The 14,851-nt window shown below is 39.9% G+C and overlaps 1 protein-coding gene across 1 annotated transcript in view; it reads right to left on the bottom strand.

Annotated features, from left to right (window-relative positions):
• Nucleotides 1-14,851, bottom strand: part of CACTIN (cactin, spliceosome C complex subunit) — a 143,306-nt gene that overhangs the window by 40,184 nt on the left and 88,271 nt on the right. Inside the window, exon 7 of the mRNA XM_018570474.1 lies at nucleotides 6,665-6,787. Coding sequence (XP_018425976.1) covers nucleotides 6,665-6,787 — 123 coding nt within the window. The remainder of the gene's footprint in view (nucleotides 1-6,664; nucleotides 6,788-14,851) is intronic.

Below are 14,851 nucleotides of genomic sequence, written 5' to 3'. Positions count from 1 at the left end.
AATTGTTGAGGGTATTTTTAATATAATGTAACTTTTTTTTTACTTCATTGCAAGCACATGGAGGGGGACTCACAACCGCCATATGTGATAGCACATTGGAGGTGACAGGTTCTCTTTAACCGCTTTGCATCCACTGATGTACATAGTATGTCATTGGCACCATGGCCCTGTAAATGGACTCCGTTTACCTTTGTAAAGCCGGCTGCCCGCTTTACAATAGAAGCGATCGCTTCTATGGGCCGGTAAAGTGCCCGCCCAGCCCCCCCCGCCATGTTTCCGGGGCTCTGCTGCCCCTCCTACGGGCCCGGGACATCCGTTCACCAATCTCCTCCCCGTTCTATGGGACCGGGAGCAACGCGGATTGCATCACTTCCGGTCCCTGAGCTGTCATTGCTCGGCTACTGAAGCCAAGCAATAAGCTATTATGCAGTGCAATCTGCACTTCAATAGTTTATGTAAAGTTGAAAGGTGATACTATAGGTCTTTTGGACCCTCAATATCACCTTAAAGAGGACCTGTCACTGCCAATATGCTATCACATGGGGGGCTATGTGATAGCAATGAAAAAAAAAAGTTTAAAAAAATTATATACCGTATATGCCGCCGTATAAGACGGGTTTTTAGACCCAAAAACACTGCCCGAAAATCGGGGGTCGTCTTATACGCCGGGTATACTTTGGTATACTGTATGTAGCTTCGGCTGCATACAGTATACCGCGCTGAGTCAATCACGGCAGGCTTTGTATTAATGAATACAAAGCCTGTATTAATGAATGCAAAGCCTGCCGCGATTGGCTCAGCGCTGAGTCAATCACGACAGGCTTTGTATTAATGAATACAAAGCCTGCCGTAATTAGCTCAGCGCGGTATACTGTATGTAGCTGAATGACAGAAGATGGAGGACGCTGCGGGGATCGTGGACAAGGTAAGAGTGTGGCTCGGGGTTACCACTTATGGTACTGAAAATTAACCCCGAGCCACACTCACGAATACCGCCATGGAGGTTAGTAAGTGCATTTAAACATTATTTTGGGCTATACTTGTCTTATATGACGAGTATAGCCCAAAACCTATATTTTGACACAAAAAGTAGGGGGTCATCATATACGCCGAGTCGTCTTATAAGCCGGCAAATACGGTAGAATAAAATAAATCTAAAAATAATAAATTTTTTAAAAGTCCCCTGCGAGCATGCGCACAATAACGCAAACACGTCGGATGCACCTACATACCAAAATGTCGATTGCACTGCACATGTTGGGTATTGCCGAGCATGCCAGAGTGAAAGCAATAATTCTAGGGCCAATATTTATGTGCAACTCTGAAATTATGACCTCTAGGGGCTTTTAAAGCATCTATGGACTTTTTGGAGTACTACATTTTGTCGCCGTCTCACAGGCGCGCGCAATTTTGAACCTGAGCATATTGGGTATCTATTTATGCGTAAAATGTATTTTATTATGTTTTGGGGCACTAAAATTAGGTGCATTTTTCACTGAATGTTGATAAAGAGTTGTGCCAATATCATGCAACATACAAATTTGTAACTGCCACCATTTTATTCTACAGGGTCTTGGCTTTCAGGAAATATATAATGTTTTGGGGGTTTGAAATAATTTTCAGGGCTAAAATGTGGATTATATCATGTGTGCAAAAAACGAAAAAAAACAAAAACCCCAAAAAACAAAAGGGTTTCCACTGCAATAGTTTTAGCTGGGGAATGGCAGCTGCCTGCTGAATGTAAACACCGCAGACAGTGGCTGGGAGCCATAGCTAGCCTGTTATTGGCTATTTCAAATTGCAATAGCCAATAGCAGGCTGGCTAAAGCACTCGCCCACTACCTGCTGTCAATCAAAGTTCTCCTTCAGGTCCTCCTCTGCTGACTGACAGTAGGTAGTGGGCGGATGCAATAGCTAGCTTGCTATTGGCAACTGCAATTTAAAATAATCAATAGCAGTCCGGGATCGAGCAGCGGAGGCACTGAGCAGAGCGGGGGAATGCAAAAGGCACACTGGTTTCTCCTCCCCGCTGGGCGCCGGCTGTAGCGGTCTGTGTCCCATTCCATCCCTGCTGCCTCTGCCGATACAGGCAGGGAGAGCAGCGGAGACTGCAGCATGCAGCGGCTCCCATAGAAGGGAAGAATGGAGCAGAGCAGCAGTGGCAGGGGGGAGTGAGGTTTGGAGCTGGATACCGGCTGCAGGGGTCTGTGTCCCTTCCCATCCCCACTGGGAGCAGCGGGGATCAGAAGGGACACAGAGCCCATGTAGCAACTAATCGAAGAATTAACTAATCGATAAAGAAAATCGTTGACACCGATTCCTATTCTCTATTAAATCGAGTAGTTGTTGTAGCCCTAGGTGATTAACATTCTGCAACACTTCCATCAGCAAGGGAGCAACATCTTGCGAAACAGGTGAATATTTTCTCTGAACTTGTCACCAGCAACATAAATGCACGTTTACCATGGGCAACATAGTGAGGTCTGTGGTGTGGGACAGGAAGAAGCATTAGACGTTCAATTCCAGAGCTGAAGTCAGAACTTGTATAATGGTGTGCCCCTGGTTTTAGGGCTCATGTAGTGCCTGCATGCAGTTTAACCTGTTTACTGCCAAAACATTATTTTTTATTTTTCATGTACCACCCAAATGCACAATTATTGCCATAAAAATTTACTTAATTCACCCAACACAATATATATTTTCTGAAAACTGAGGCCTTAATATGTAATTTCTGTGCATAAATAAAAATACATAAAATTAATTTTAGCGCACACAAACAATATAATGTACAGATTATCAGTTATATATAAAAGACAAGAGTGTCAAGTTAAAAAATTCCACATTTGTAAAGCCCTTAAATTGCATTTTTTTTACACTTAACCATAAAAAAAAAAAAAAGAAAGACAGTCAAAACTGTCCATAAGGGACACTGCTGTCCCATAGTAGTTATGACAGTGGCAGAAAAAGGGCTAAAGATATGCAGATGCATCTAGGTATAAACTAAAACAAGCAAATTGTGTGTCTATCTTGACAAAGGATATATTGGGAGGTCTAACAAAACCTCTCACATGTATTACGTGAAATAATATTATTTATCAATACTCTCTGGACACGGTCCTGTAGCCAATTCTCTATCCATGTACACACAATTTCATCTATGCCCATAGATTAAATGCTTTTGCAAAATCCAGATACACTACATCCACTGGCCTTCCTCCATCCAGATCTCTATTAAGTTCTTCGCAGAATGTTAGTAGGTTGGTCTGACAAGAACAGTCCTTCATAAATCAATCCTGAATATCACTTATTATACCTTTATCATGAACAAAATGCACTAAATAGTCCTTTATCATTCTCTCAAATAGTTTGCATAGTATTGATGTTAGACTGACTGATAATATCAAATGCGAATTATAACCACACTGTTATTTAAAAACTTGTTCTACAGTCATATATGTTCATTACAAGTCATCTGACCACATGGTTTGGCAGCCATATTAAATTGGGCAATATTCTACAACCATCTTTTACTTTGAAACGGTTTGTCGGAACAATGCGATATTTGCGGCATATATGTCCATGGCCACCTCCTGTACCATGACGTATCAAAGCAACTCAATACCAGAATCAATATGGCCACCACAAGCCACTTTTAACATTGCAGCAAATTGCATAAACTTGCATTTATATCACTATTGAAGTATGTTAAACTCTTTAAACATATGATAACTCAAAATCATAACTGCCAAATACAATATAGGTTCCAACTGTCACCAAAGTCGGTGGCAATTTAGAATTTTTTTTTATATATAATTCATGAAACCATGTCTAGTTGTAGAGGTCTATAGAGAGATACTGGCTCAGACGTGTGCTTTACAAGTCAATCTACCACATAGTTTGTAGAATATTGCGCAATCCAATATGGATGCCAAACATTGTTACCTCTAAAACCATACATGTCATGACAATGCGAAATTTGGCACACATCTCCACAGCCACCTCCTATACTAACGGTTGGTCATAAGAGGTGAATATCAACATCAATATGGCCGATACAAGAGAATCACATTTAACATTGCAGCAAATTGCACAAATGTGTATTTAGATCACTACTGAACTATCTCAAAATTTGATACACATAATTACTCGGCAACGTACATGCAAATTTAATAGATTTTGAATTAGGAAAAATATTACAATTCATGAAAACATATGCAGTTGTACAGGCCTATTGTGAATACATAACTTTGCTATGCATCTCTCGAAGTACAATATCTTCTCATGTGCTATAACCAGGCTCTAATGCTTGGCCACCTTTATTGCTCCTTACAGCTATATTTATTATTATTATTGTTTTGTAGAAACATTATTAAAGAGGAACTTTATGCATTTCTTTAAAACAACAACAAAACACGCCTTTAGAAATGTTTAGTAATGACAATCTACAAACAGATAATTATAGAAAATTGCTGGCTTTGTATTCTTTGCATACCTTATTTCTCTTTTACTTCTCATTCTTCTCGCAGTTGCCAGTTTAACTGAGAGCAAAATCCTAGATCTTACTTTACTTCCTGGAACTCTGGCACATGTGACTAGGACATGTGACCATGCCCATCATCTCAGGGGAGGAAAATGCCTTTCCCTGAGATCTTGTGAGATTATAGGTGAGATTTCCTAGCAATGCCCTGCTGATGTAATCTTCCCAGGATGCAACGCTTGAGCACATTACATCATTTGTGCCAAAATGGACCAGGAAGTAGATAAACTATTTGTAAGTAAATGAAAAACATGTTTGTCTAACTAATGAATGTAATATGATTTTAAATCAGCATGCAGAGCTGCATGCTGATGTGATTTTTAGTGAAAGGGGGTAAAGGTCCACTTTAAGTATAAATATTTTTCTGGTGCGTCTACAGATGACTGCACACTATCTGAAAGAATGGAAATGTAAAGGGTTAACCATCAGTCTGTATAGGAAATGTAGCTTTAATAGACCCTCCTCCTGAAGAACTGATCCAGTTCAAAACATGTTGAGCAGAGGGAATCATCTGTTTTTCTTCACTAGTAAAGTGTCATGAAAAGCTATTCGCAGCTGAACTTTAGGCAAACTTCATTTATTCATTGTGGGTAACATGAAACCTAATTGTACGTTTGTAAACGCTTTAATAAAGCTTTTCTTTAACTATGTCATTATTGGCAGTGATCTGTTTCTGCTAGTTGTGGTTGCTAAGCAACAGGGGCAAACCTTACATGGGGAAATTGCCAACAGAGCTTGGATGCCAGAAAATGGCTGCAAAGGAATGAGGTGAAGAGATGAAACGGAACTGAATGGCACTAAAAGATTGAACTGTAGTACCAGGCCTTACTTTGATGATTAATGTAAAGGACTGAGGAGAGGAAGGAGCAGTGCTGAATTCTGGATTTGTAAAAGTCTACCTTGTTGTAGTGGCAGCTCTTATATAAAGGCTTTAGTGTATGTCATTGGTAGTTTAATTTAATCAAGAGTCAAAGCATAGATTTGTCTGTGCTTTCATCCAGTCACCAAATCTCTGAAAACAGAAACTCCCATCAGATACAATGGAAAAAGCATAACATAGTTATACAATACAGCGACTCCTCATTTAACCACCTACCTGTTTAATGACTGCTCGGACTTACAACCAGCTCCCCAACCAGTTGGTATTATACACTGTCAGAAAAGTTGGGTCAAGCTCATCTCACATCACCCTTCGCAGTCTGTCTCATTCCCGCAGTTGGTCAATCACTCAGTATTCACTACTGTACTGTTCATTGGTATTTGCAGTAAACAAACCCTAAGTCATGTACTGTATTATTCAAGCTGATTTCCGCTATTCCTCACTTAGTGACCAATTCGCTTAACGACCTATTTGTAGGAACGGAACTCTGTCGCTAAGTGAGGAGTGTCTGTATCAGCAAAGTCAGGTAATAAAAAACAAACATAAGCACTAACTTACTGGGCCAGAATCATTTTGGGTTGCTTTGAATTCTAGAAGAAAGTAAGCTGGGAGATGGAGATCTGGACAGTAGAAAATGCTGCTTGTGTGCAGGTCCAACTAAAGCCTAGAGGCATTAAAGCCAGTTAAAATTACTAGAAGGCATGCAATGGCTTGCATGTTACCCAGGCTCCCTTGATGGCCAACCACTGGAGATACCAAGTTTCATCTTACCCAAATGATTACCAGGGGCAAAGACTGGGGTGCCAGGTAGGCCATAGCAAGTGTAGGACAGCCATTCGTTAATGTAGTAACCATCTTACTCTAGTTCACTAGAAAGGGACAGTAGACAACATTGTGTCCTGAAGTACTGGGTAAAGTCTGTTCTTCAAAATTCCAAGCTGGGGGGCAAATTTATAAAACAGTTAATGTTTTTAGCAAACATACACAAGCAGTGAATTAATCACTGTCAATTAAAACACATGCATCTGGAAATTTCCTCCACAGTGATTGTTTGGTAAATGTCACTGCTTTATAAATATGCCTCTTGGTGTTCACTTGCAATAATGGCTCTGCTCAACATACCAAAAATGTTTTTACCTGCAGGTAAATCGGGTGACTAGACTGACAGTCCTGTGCGGATTTTTAGGAGTATTTATGAAAACACCAGAACACAGTTATGTAGCAGAAAAGACAAATTTTAACAGCACCTTTCACTAGGAGAATAGGACTCTTGTTTTACAATGGGGAACAGAGGCTCGCTTTCAACACCCTGCTCTTGCTTGAGCTTGAACAGTTTCTGGCGCAGAATATCCTGGTGCCTCTCTCGAAGCCTGAAAAAACAGAACAGAGGAAACAATTAGATTTTTCAGTTTGATAGAATAGACTCTTACTTGCATCGATATGGAATTTTTAAATGATGGAAGCAGCCATTCCTAACTCACAGTATGTATACTCTTTTTGGGCAGTGATTCAGTACCTAGCACCAGCTCTATTGTCCCAAAACTAGTATGAAGCATTATTAGGGAATCATTGTATCCATCAGAGCTGTCTGCCACATGTTTCTTCTTCTGCCAATGATTCCTGCTATTTCCTTAAGGTTGTTTCTTATTCCCAAATTTCTTTTGGTTTAACTCACACCTCAATTTTGTCAGGCAAGTTATCAGGTACACAGAAACAGCGTTTAAGAGAACAAAAATAATATTTTTGTACCTTCAGTAAAAAAAATGTTTAGGGTCCATTGAGGGATGCAGGAATTTAGAAACAGGTAATACTGCCACTTTCAGGTTAGGACATTGGCAAACAGTAAAGTTGTAAACCCCTCCTCTACCCAGCAAACCTCAGTTTTGTGAGAAAGCAATACACAGGCTAGCAAAAAGCAGAGGGTGGGATCTTGTGTCCCTCAATGAATCAGAGGAAAAAATAAAAAAATCTTTTTTTTCTTTCGATTGAGTTGCACAGGAATTCAAAGAGAATCGGGAACATGCAAAAGCAGTCAAACTGGGGGGTGACCTAGCCCCCAAAGGATCCAACAACAGACCAGCAACCATCAGCAACACTGACGAGAAGTGGGATTGTGTTAAGAGTACATTGCATAATGCTATTACCAAGTTACCATTTAGTAACAAAAATAAAAGATCGAGAGCTAAGCCTGCATGGCGAAACAAGTTAAGACAACACATCAAAGAAAATAAGCTGGCATTTAATAACTATAAATCCGAGCAGCTAAAATAGATTACGAAAAGCAGATCGCCACAGTCAGCAAGTAGAACCCCAGTCTTCCAATATACAGGGTGACAGACAGGTGTCGGACGGTTTTGAAAAAAAAAAAACAGTACTCCGTAGATTTAACTCGAAATGTATTTATTTTTACAAAAACAGAGGTCAAGACATGCCATTTGAGTTACTTATTTAGTTATGAAAAATAATGTAATTTAGATGACAACATCCTCTTGAATGCACACGGCTCTTCAGGTATCCCCATAAGAAGAAATCACATAACTCAGGAGACCTTGGGGGCCATGGCACAACGCCATAACGTGTGTGAGACAAGTTGTTTTACATGCTAGTTTGTGAGTGTGCCATGATGCCTTTCTACTGTTATAACGTGAAATGAGGCGCCCAGGGAACATGTTTCGAAGAACTTCCATTGGTGTGTTTGTAGTATGCGCTGTGGCACCATACTGCTGAAAATAATCATTTCTCATGTTTATTCGTCATTGTCCAAGATGCATTGGCACAGCAAAGTCTTTTCGTTGCTCGTAATCGCTCACATTGAACTGTTGAACAACCTGCATTTTGTATGGATGGAACCTTAAATCTCTCTGTAAAATGGTTCTCTCTGATTCACGAACAAACCCTAACTCACTTGCATGTCTTCGAGCAGACGGTCCTGGGTTCCTAACCAGTGCCTCTCTCTCCCTTGCAATGTTTTCCGGCATCCTTACAGTGCGTGCAGGGCCTGGTGGTTTCTTGTTCATAATGTTTCCGGTCGTTCTGAAATGTTCAACCCCCGACCGTGTTGTGACAGGGAATGGACTTGTGTTGACCAACATTGAATTCTTGACGAAATAGCCGCTGCGTTGCTGTAATAGACTCACCGCTTTGAACCAAGCTGTCGTAAGCAAACAAACGATATTGTAACCACAGTGAAGTCTATAATATGCTGCGCTTGGTATGTGAAGTGAAGGAATAGGTAAATAAATTAACTGTGTTACCTGTAAAACAACTGTGTATCATATATTAATAAGTGACCGTGGGCTGTTACATGTGTTCTCTTACATGTTGGTTAATAAATAAATTTATAGTGATTCCTTCTGTAAATAAACGATTTCCAAAAAACCTGTGTGAACTCTTAATGTGCAAATCTTCTCTTGTGTTAATAAAAACTATTAGTAAAAAAGTGTTGTTTCCTCCAATCCTTTGGAGGTAAAAAATACCACTAGTGTTTGGGACAGTTGTCATGTAAACTTGTAATAAGATCTTCTATACAGCTTAAAGCTTATGATTCATTCCACCTGCAATCACCGTAGAATAAGTCCTCTATAGTAGCATGGGAATATCAGTTGTGAAAAAAGATGTGACATCTATGATCTGCTGTCTAAAAGGGATGTTTACCACTAAGTTACTGTAATGTGTGTATTAGATCAATATATCTATCGCTTTAGTCATCAGCTAGGAAACAATTCAGATCCAACTCCACATTCAGACCCTTTGGAGTCATGGTTTCCATTAGAAATATCCATTTAGTCTCGTTCTTTGAGATTTCCCTTCTCATGTGATTCCCTCTCCAGTGCTTTTTTATGTCTATTCCTGTGAATTTCAATCCTTTGGGGTTGCATCCATGTTTGTCTCTAAAATGCCTCGGCACACTATGGTCATGTTTCCCTTTTTTGATGTTATGTTCCCTTATTCTTACCCCGAGTTCTCGGGTTGTTAACCAACATATAAGAGAACACATGTAACAGCCCACGGTCACTTATTAATATATGATACCCAGTTGTTTTACAGGTAACACAGTTAATTTATTTACCTATTCCTTCACTTCGCATACCAAGCGCAGCATATTATAGACTTCACTGTGGTTCTGATTGCACATTGCTGCAGCTGGTAATTGACACATGGAGGTTGATTTACTAACCCTATAAACACGCCACAAACAAGTATACACCTCTGTAGTGTGTTCCCTCCCAGCATGATCTATTGGTGGAATCTAGACACCTTTGTAGTGCGTACACACCCAGCAGGTGTGTTGTGCAAAGCCCTGCATGAATTACAAGGTGATGTTGTGTAAATTAGCTCTACATTGTGTTGCTTGCGTTGATGAATGCAGGAATGTAAATGCATGAGCTAACCATTTTTGTCTAAACTGTGAAGCAGCATTATATATGCATCATGTGCATGATTTTTCCATATATGGCATTAGTGGAAATATGCTTTTAGAGACTTTTTGGTTGATAAATACGTTTTGCTGTGTAAAAATCACACGCACCTAGTGCGTGCGTGTGTTTAGGTTAGTAAATCACCCCCATGGTGTTTTCTCCTAGCGCAACTTCTTGTTATCTTGAAACGATATTGTAACGCCCACTGCTTCATTGTGACTGAATTGGCATTCCAGTGTGTGTGTGTGTGTGGGGGGGGTTAAGACACCTAGCTCATCCTCCTCCCATCACAACTTACCATGTACTACCTGTTCTAAAAACATCCGACTCCCGTCGCTCACCCTGTATAAACAGTAAAAAGGTCAGAAAAGAGAAAGAGCAGGTAGGCCCAATAAAAAGATGAGAACGGGAGATTCATCTCAAACGACTGGGAGGAGGCAGAGTTATTAAATTAATTTCTCTCCTCAGTATACACTAAAGTAAAAGACGGGTTTAATTGAGATAAGAAAGTGAGAAGCTTAATGTGTAAGATACCGCAGTGGTTGACGGTAGTGGGGGTTTAACAAAGAATTGAAAAACTTAATGCAAATAAATCGTTAGGACCAGATGACTTGCACCCCTGGGTACTTAAAGAGCTCAGCCATATTATAGCAAGACCGTTATTCCTCATTTTCAAGGACTCCATACTGAACGGAAGGGTACCAGGTGATTGGCGGAAAGCTACGGTAGTACCAATATTCAAAAAAGGTTCAAGATGCCAAACGGAGAACTACAGGTCAGTCAGTCTAGCATCACAAGGATACCAAGGGAAATAAAGTCCGTCCATGCTTGTCAATTACTGCTGTAATCTCTCCAGGGATGATCCTACTGCAGTTCACAAGAGAAAAGCCACAAAACGCAGTTTAGATAACGAATAAAGGGTGAAACTTGCCGTTTAATCTGATGTTAGAGCTTGTCGGTTTTCATGCAAAAAGCATGAAAATGTTACATGAAAAACCAATACATGAATGAAAAGTTATGTTATTGGTATCAATAAAAAAAAAAAAGATACAGTGGCGGAACAGACAGGGGAGGGTACAGCTTGCTCTGCCTCTAGATAGGCAGAGCCAGCTGTCAATCACGCAGCTAGGTGGATCTCGACAGTAATGTTGGGATCCGTCCCGGCTGCGATGGTCTCAGTATACCATGAGCTGTAGCTCGCGGTATGCTGAGCTTTGGGTCACGGAAGGATGCTAGTTTGTGTCCTCCCGTGACCCTGGGGAGAACTATGGGGAAAAGCACTGATCCCATAGTTCTCCTTTAATTTAATTTCAATCATTATACTAACAAAACTTAAAACCGACATGCATCCATAGGAAACAATGGCAATCATGATACACCTTATTATGAAGACACCATATAATAAAATAAGTATCCAGCTTACATATGCAGATTGCTCAGATTATCCACTTTATTTTTGATGTTTCCCCGTTAAACAGTTTAACTGTAGTACAGAATTCGTTATCTACGGTCTCCTGTATCCATGCGGGAAGTTTTGTCGGAAGAACTACTAGAATGTTGAGAACAAGGTTCGGAGAGCACAAAAGAAATATCAAAAATAAAGTGGATAATCATTCTGTTCCTAGACACTTTTTCACTAATCATCAGGCTAATCCGGAAAACCTACGAGTGTTTGGCATTGAAGCTATTCCACTAATGCCCGATGATGGTGAACGGTACAAGAAATTGTGTGTGAGGGAAACGTACTGGATATAGGAGTTAAACAGTTTGGTACCAGGGGATTTGAATGAAAGTTTGGAGCTTGGTCTTGTTATAAATTTATTGGCTGACCGATGGTCATTTTGGATTAGATTAATGATTAAGGGAAGCAGTGCAATCAGTAGGAGTAGTTGTTTTAATTAGGCTTTATAACAGGTACCCTTTAACCATCTTGTTTGTTAATCATTATATATTTATATATGTAGGTGTAGGTTCTATATGTTTATATAGGTTTTAATATGTATTAATTTAATTTTTGTACAAGTGCTGCGGGGGCCATACATATTTTGACCGGTATCCAATTACCTTAAATATCTAAAGCCCCTTTTTAATATGTGAATTTAATTGGTAATTATGTTTCATAGAACATAATATCTGGTGACACAAGATTCTCCTTTTGTTATTAGAATATGGCCACCAGCCATTCGATAGAAATCAAATAATACTATTTGTTCCTATTGGTGTGTATGGCGTGAATACTGGTCCTTCCTCAACTATGTGAGGTTTCCGGGAACCAGTAGATATGCAGCCGTTTTCACTAAGGCGAGTGTGACAGCTGCCTGTGATCTTCCAGGTTGCATGTCCGTTTAAGTCCCATTCCCCTATCAATCTTGAGGAGTGTTTATATATAAATAATGCTTCAGCCTATTAAATTGCAGCAAAAATTCCACCAGGGGACGAGGTCGCTTTGAGCCCCGTTCGTTTGACAGTGTATGCTGTCTTCCTGAACCCCGCCCATCCACATAGTACGAGCTGATACTTTTCGATCAATGACTGAGTAGGGGGCAAGTCCTCCTCCTCTAGACATTAGCTGATGGGTCAAACTGGGAGTATTTCATCACACAGACTGGCTCACTACACGGTTAAATTGGGTGCTTCTGTCCCGTTACTTGTCTTTTTAATCCCGGTTTGGTGGGCTATTGTAAAAGAACACAACAGGCACACACACTTGAGAAATTGTTAATGAAGAACTATATGCATCATGTTATTGGACAAGGGGGAGCGGATGATAAATACAGGGCATATAGTGTTGCATAGCTGGCTCTGAGGAAGGGGGCGTGTCCCCTAAAATGCGTTCAGCCTTGTTACACTGCTGATTTGATCAGTCAGCTGGATACTTATTTTATTATATGGTGTCTTTTGCGGTAACATCCAGTATCACGATTGCCATCGTTGCATATGGATGCCATGTCGGTTTTAAGTGTTACATGAGTATATTCAATAAATACATTTATTTTGTTACAATATCACAGGAGGGAAAGGCGCTTTCTTTCTTTTGTTTTGGCATGCTTTATGGAGAAGATCCTGTACTCTTTGTGGAGAGCTGCCATCTCTGGTGAAGCCTATAGTCCTGCATCAGCTGTGGGTCAAGTGGCGTATGGGGCGTATAGTTTTTATACTTACAAAGTGAATCCTCACAGACAGGGTCAGACATGGGGCTATGCAATGGCTCTGGACGGAGAAAGATCCCCCCTTTCCCAACACAGTACACTACTACCTGAAGCTACTATTTAAGCATCACTGCTCCCATCCAGACATCTTTTTCAAGGAAGGCCTTTTATATTTCAGCAGGGCAATGCTAAACTGCATACTGCATCTTTGACAACAGCATGGCTTCATTATAGAAGAGTCTGGGTGCCTAACTGGCCTGCCTGCAGTCCAGACCTTTCAAAACACTGGTTCAGCCTCATCTTGATTATGTAGTTTGTTTTGGACACCAATCCACAGAAAGGATGTCCTTGAATTAGAGAGAGTTCACAGAGAAGGGCAACAGAATTGATAAGAGGGATGGAGGACCTAAGTTCTGATGATCATCACAAAAATTATGTTTTTTCACTCTAGATAAGAGGTACTCAAGAATGTTCCTCTGGCGCTAACAGCCAACAGCTATCCACTTTTCAATTAGACAAGCCCCAGGGGTGCTGCTCCTCAGTGGTTTAGTGGTACAGAGTAGGGAAGATTACATGTCAGAGGCATACAGACTATTGTCAGACACAAATACATATAACAGGGTATCCCACCTCTGAATACAAAAAGTTACTCTTTGCTTTACTAAAAAGGGCACAACATAAAGGCATTATCACAAAGACCGAACTTCGTTTTTAAAAAAAATCAGATTTTGTTACGTTTTTCTTTAAACAAACATAGGAAAAAATATATATAAATATATAACAAATATAATAAATACAGAAATAACCAAAACAAAAAAAATAAAAATAAAAAAAGAACATATCAATAAAACAACATCCAGGAACTAACTCATTTTGGTCAGATCTCCTAAACATACATACACATTTACAATGCCAATATAATTCAAAAAGAAACAGAGATTTGGACCAGGATTAGTCGAATTCTTCTAGTATCTAATATCTTAAACTAACATATACGACCCTCATATGTCCCGATAATAATAACATGAAAAAATTCTAGAGTACCCTTAATGTGTACGATAGTGTAGCCATCTGGACCAGAGTAAAAAAAAAATAATCTTCACCAATCCCTCTATATTGATAAGTAATGCGTTCATAGATTACAGTTTTATCTAAATCTAAAATCCGTTTGGATACTGAGGGAGGGATGGTGGATATCAATTTCTTTACCACCAGTCACCTAGTGGTAAATAAAGCTCGTTGTATAGCCAATTTGAGGTACAAATCCCTCCAAGGGATATCAAAAATTGCAAGTATACAGACTCTAGGTGTGTTATCCAACTATATACAGAAGACAGAATGAATAACCTTAAGCACTGCATCCCAATATCAGTCCAATTTAGGACATCTCCACAGTAAATGTATCAGGGATACTTGGTGAAAACCGCATTTTGGACAAGAGTCATTCCTAACACCTATTTTGAACAGGAACTCCAGATTATGATAGGTCCTGTGCAAAATAAATAGTTGGGCAAGTCTAGGAGAGGTAGAAACTGAGAGAACAACCCTCACAGCACCCATCCAGTCGTCATCTGTAATAAGGCCTAGGTTGTTGTCTCACTTACTCCTGGCACTCAAAGGAGATTGTAGTGTCGAGTTGGTTAATAAGCAGGTATATTGATAAGAAGTAATACCCTTAGTGTTACCGGCATCAACAAGGGTGTCCAGAACCGGTGTTGGATTGAAATGTGGAGAGGCGTTACGAAATTCGGTCGTCAGAGCATGTCTAAGTTGTAAATATTGATAAAAGGCTTTTTGAGGCTATTCAAAAATTGGAAAGGAACAAAGGGTGTTATCCTCATATAGCTGAGCGACTTTACGCACTCAA

The sequence above is a fragment of the Nanorana parkeri genome, unplaced genomic scaffold, assembly GCF_000935625.1.
Source record: "Nanorana parkeri isolate BGI_ZX_2015 unplaced genomic scaffold, ASM93562v1 scaffold1538, whole genome shotgun sequence".
NCBI classification, from domain to species: Eukaryota; Metazoa; Chordata; class Amphibia; order Anura; family Dicroglossidae; genus Nanorana; species Nanorana parkeri.
The sequence above is the reverse complement of the archived record's forward strand: the minus strand, read 5'-3'. Positions and strand labels throughout refer to the sequence as shown.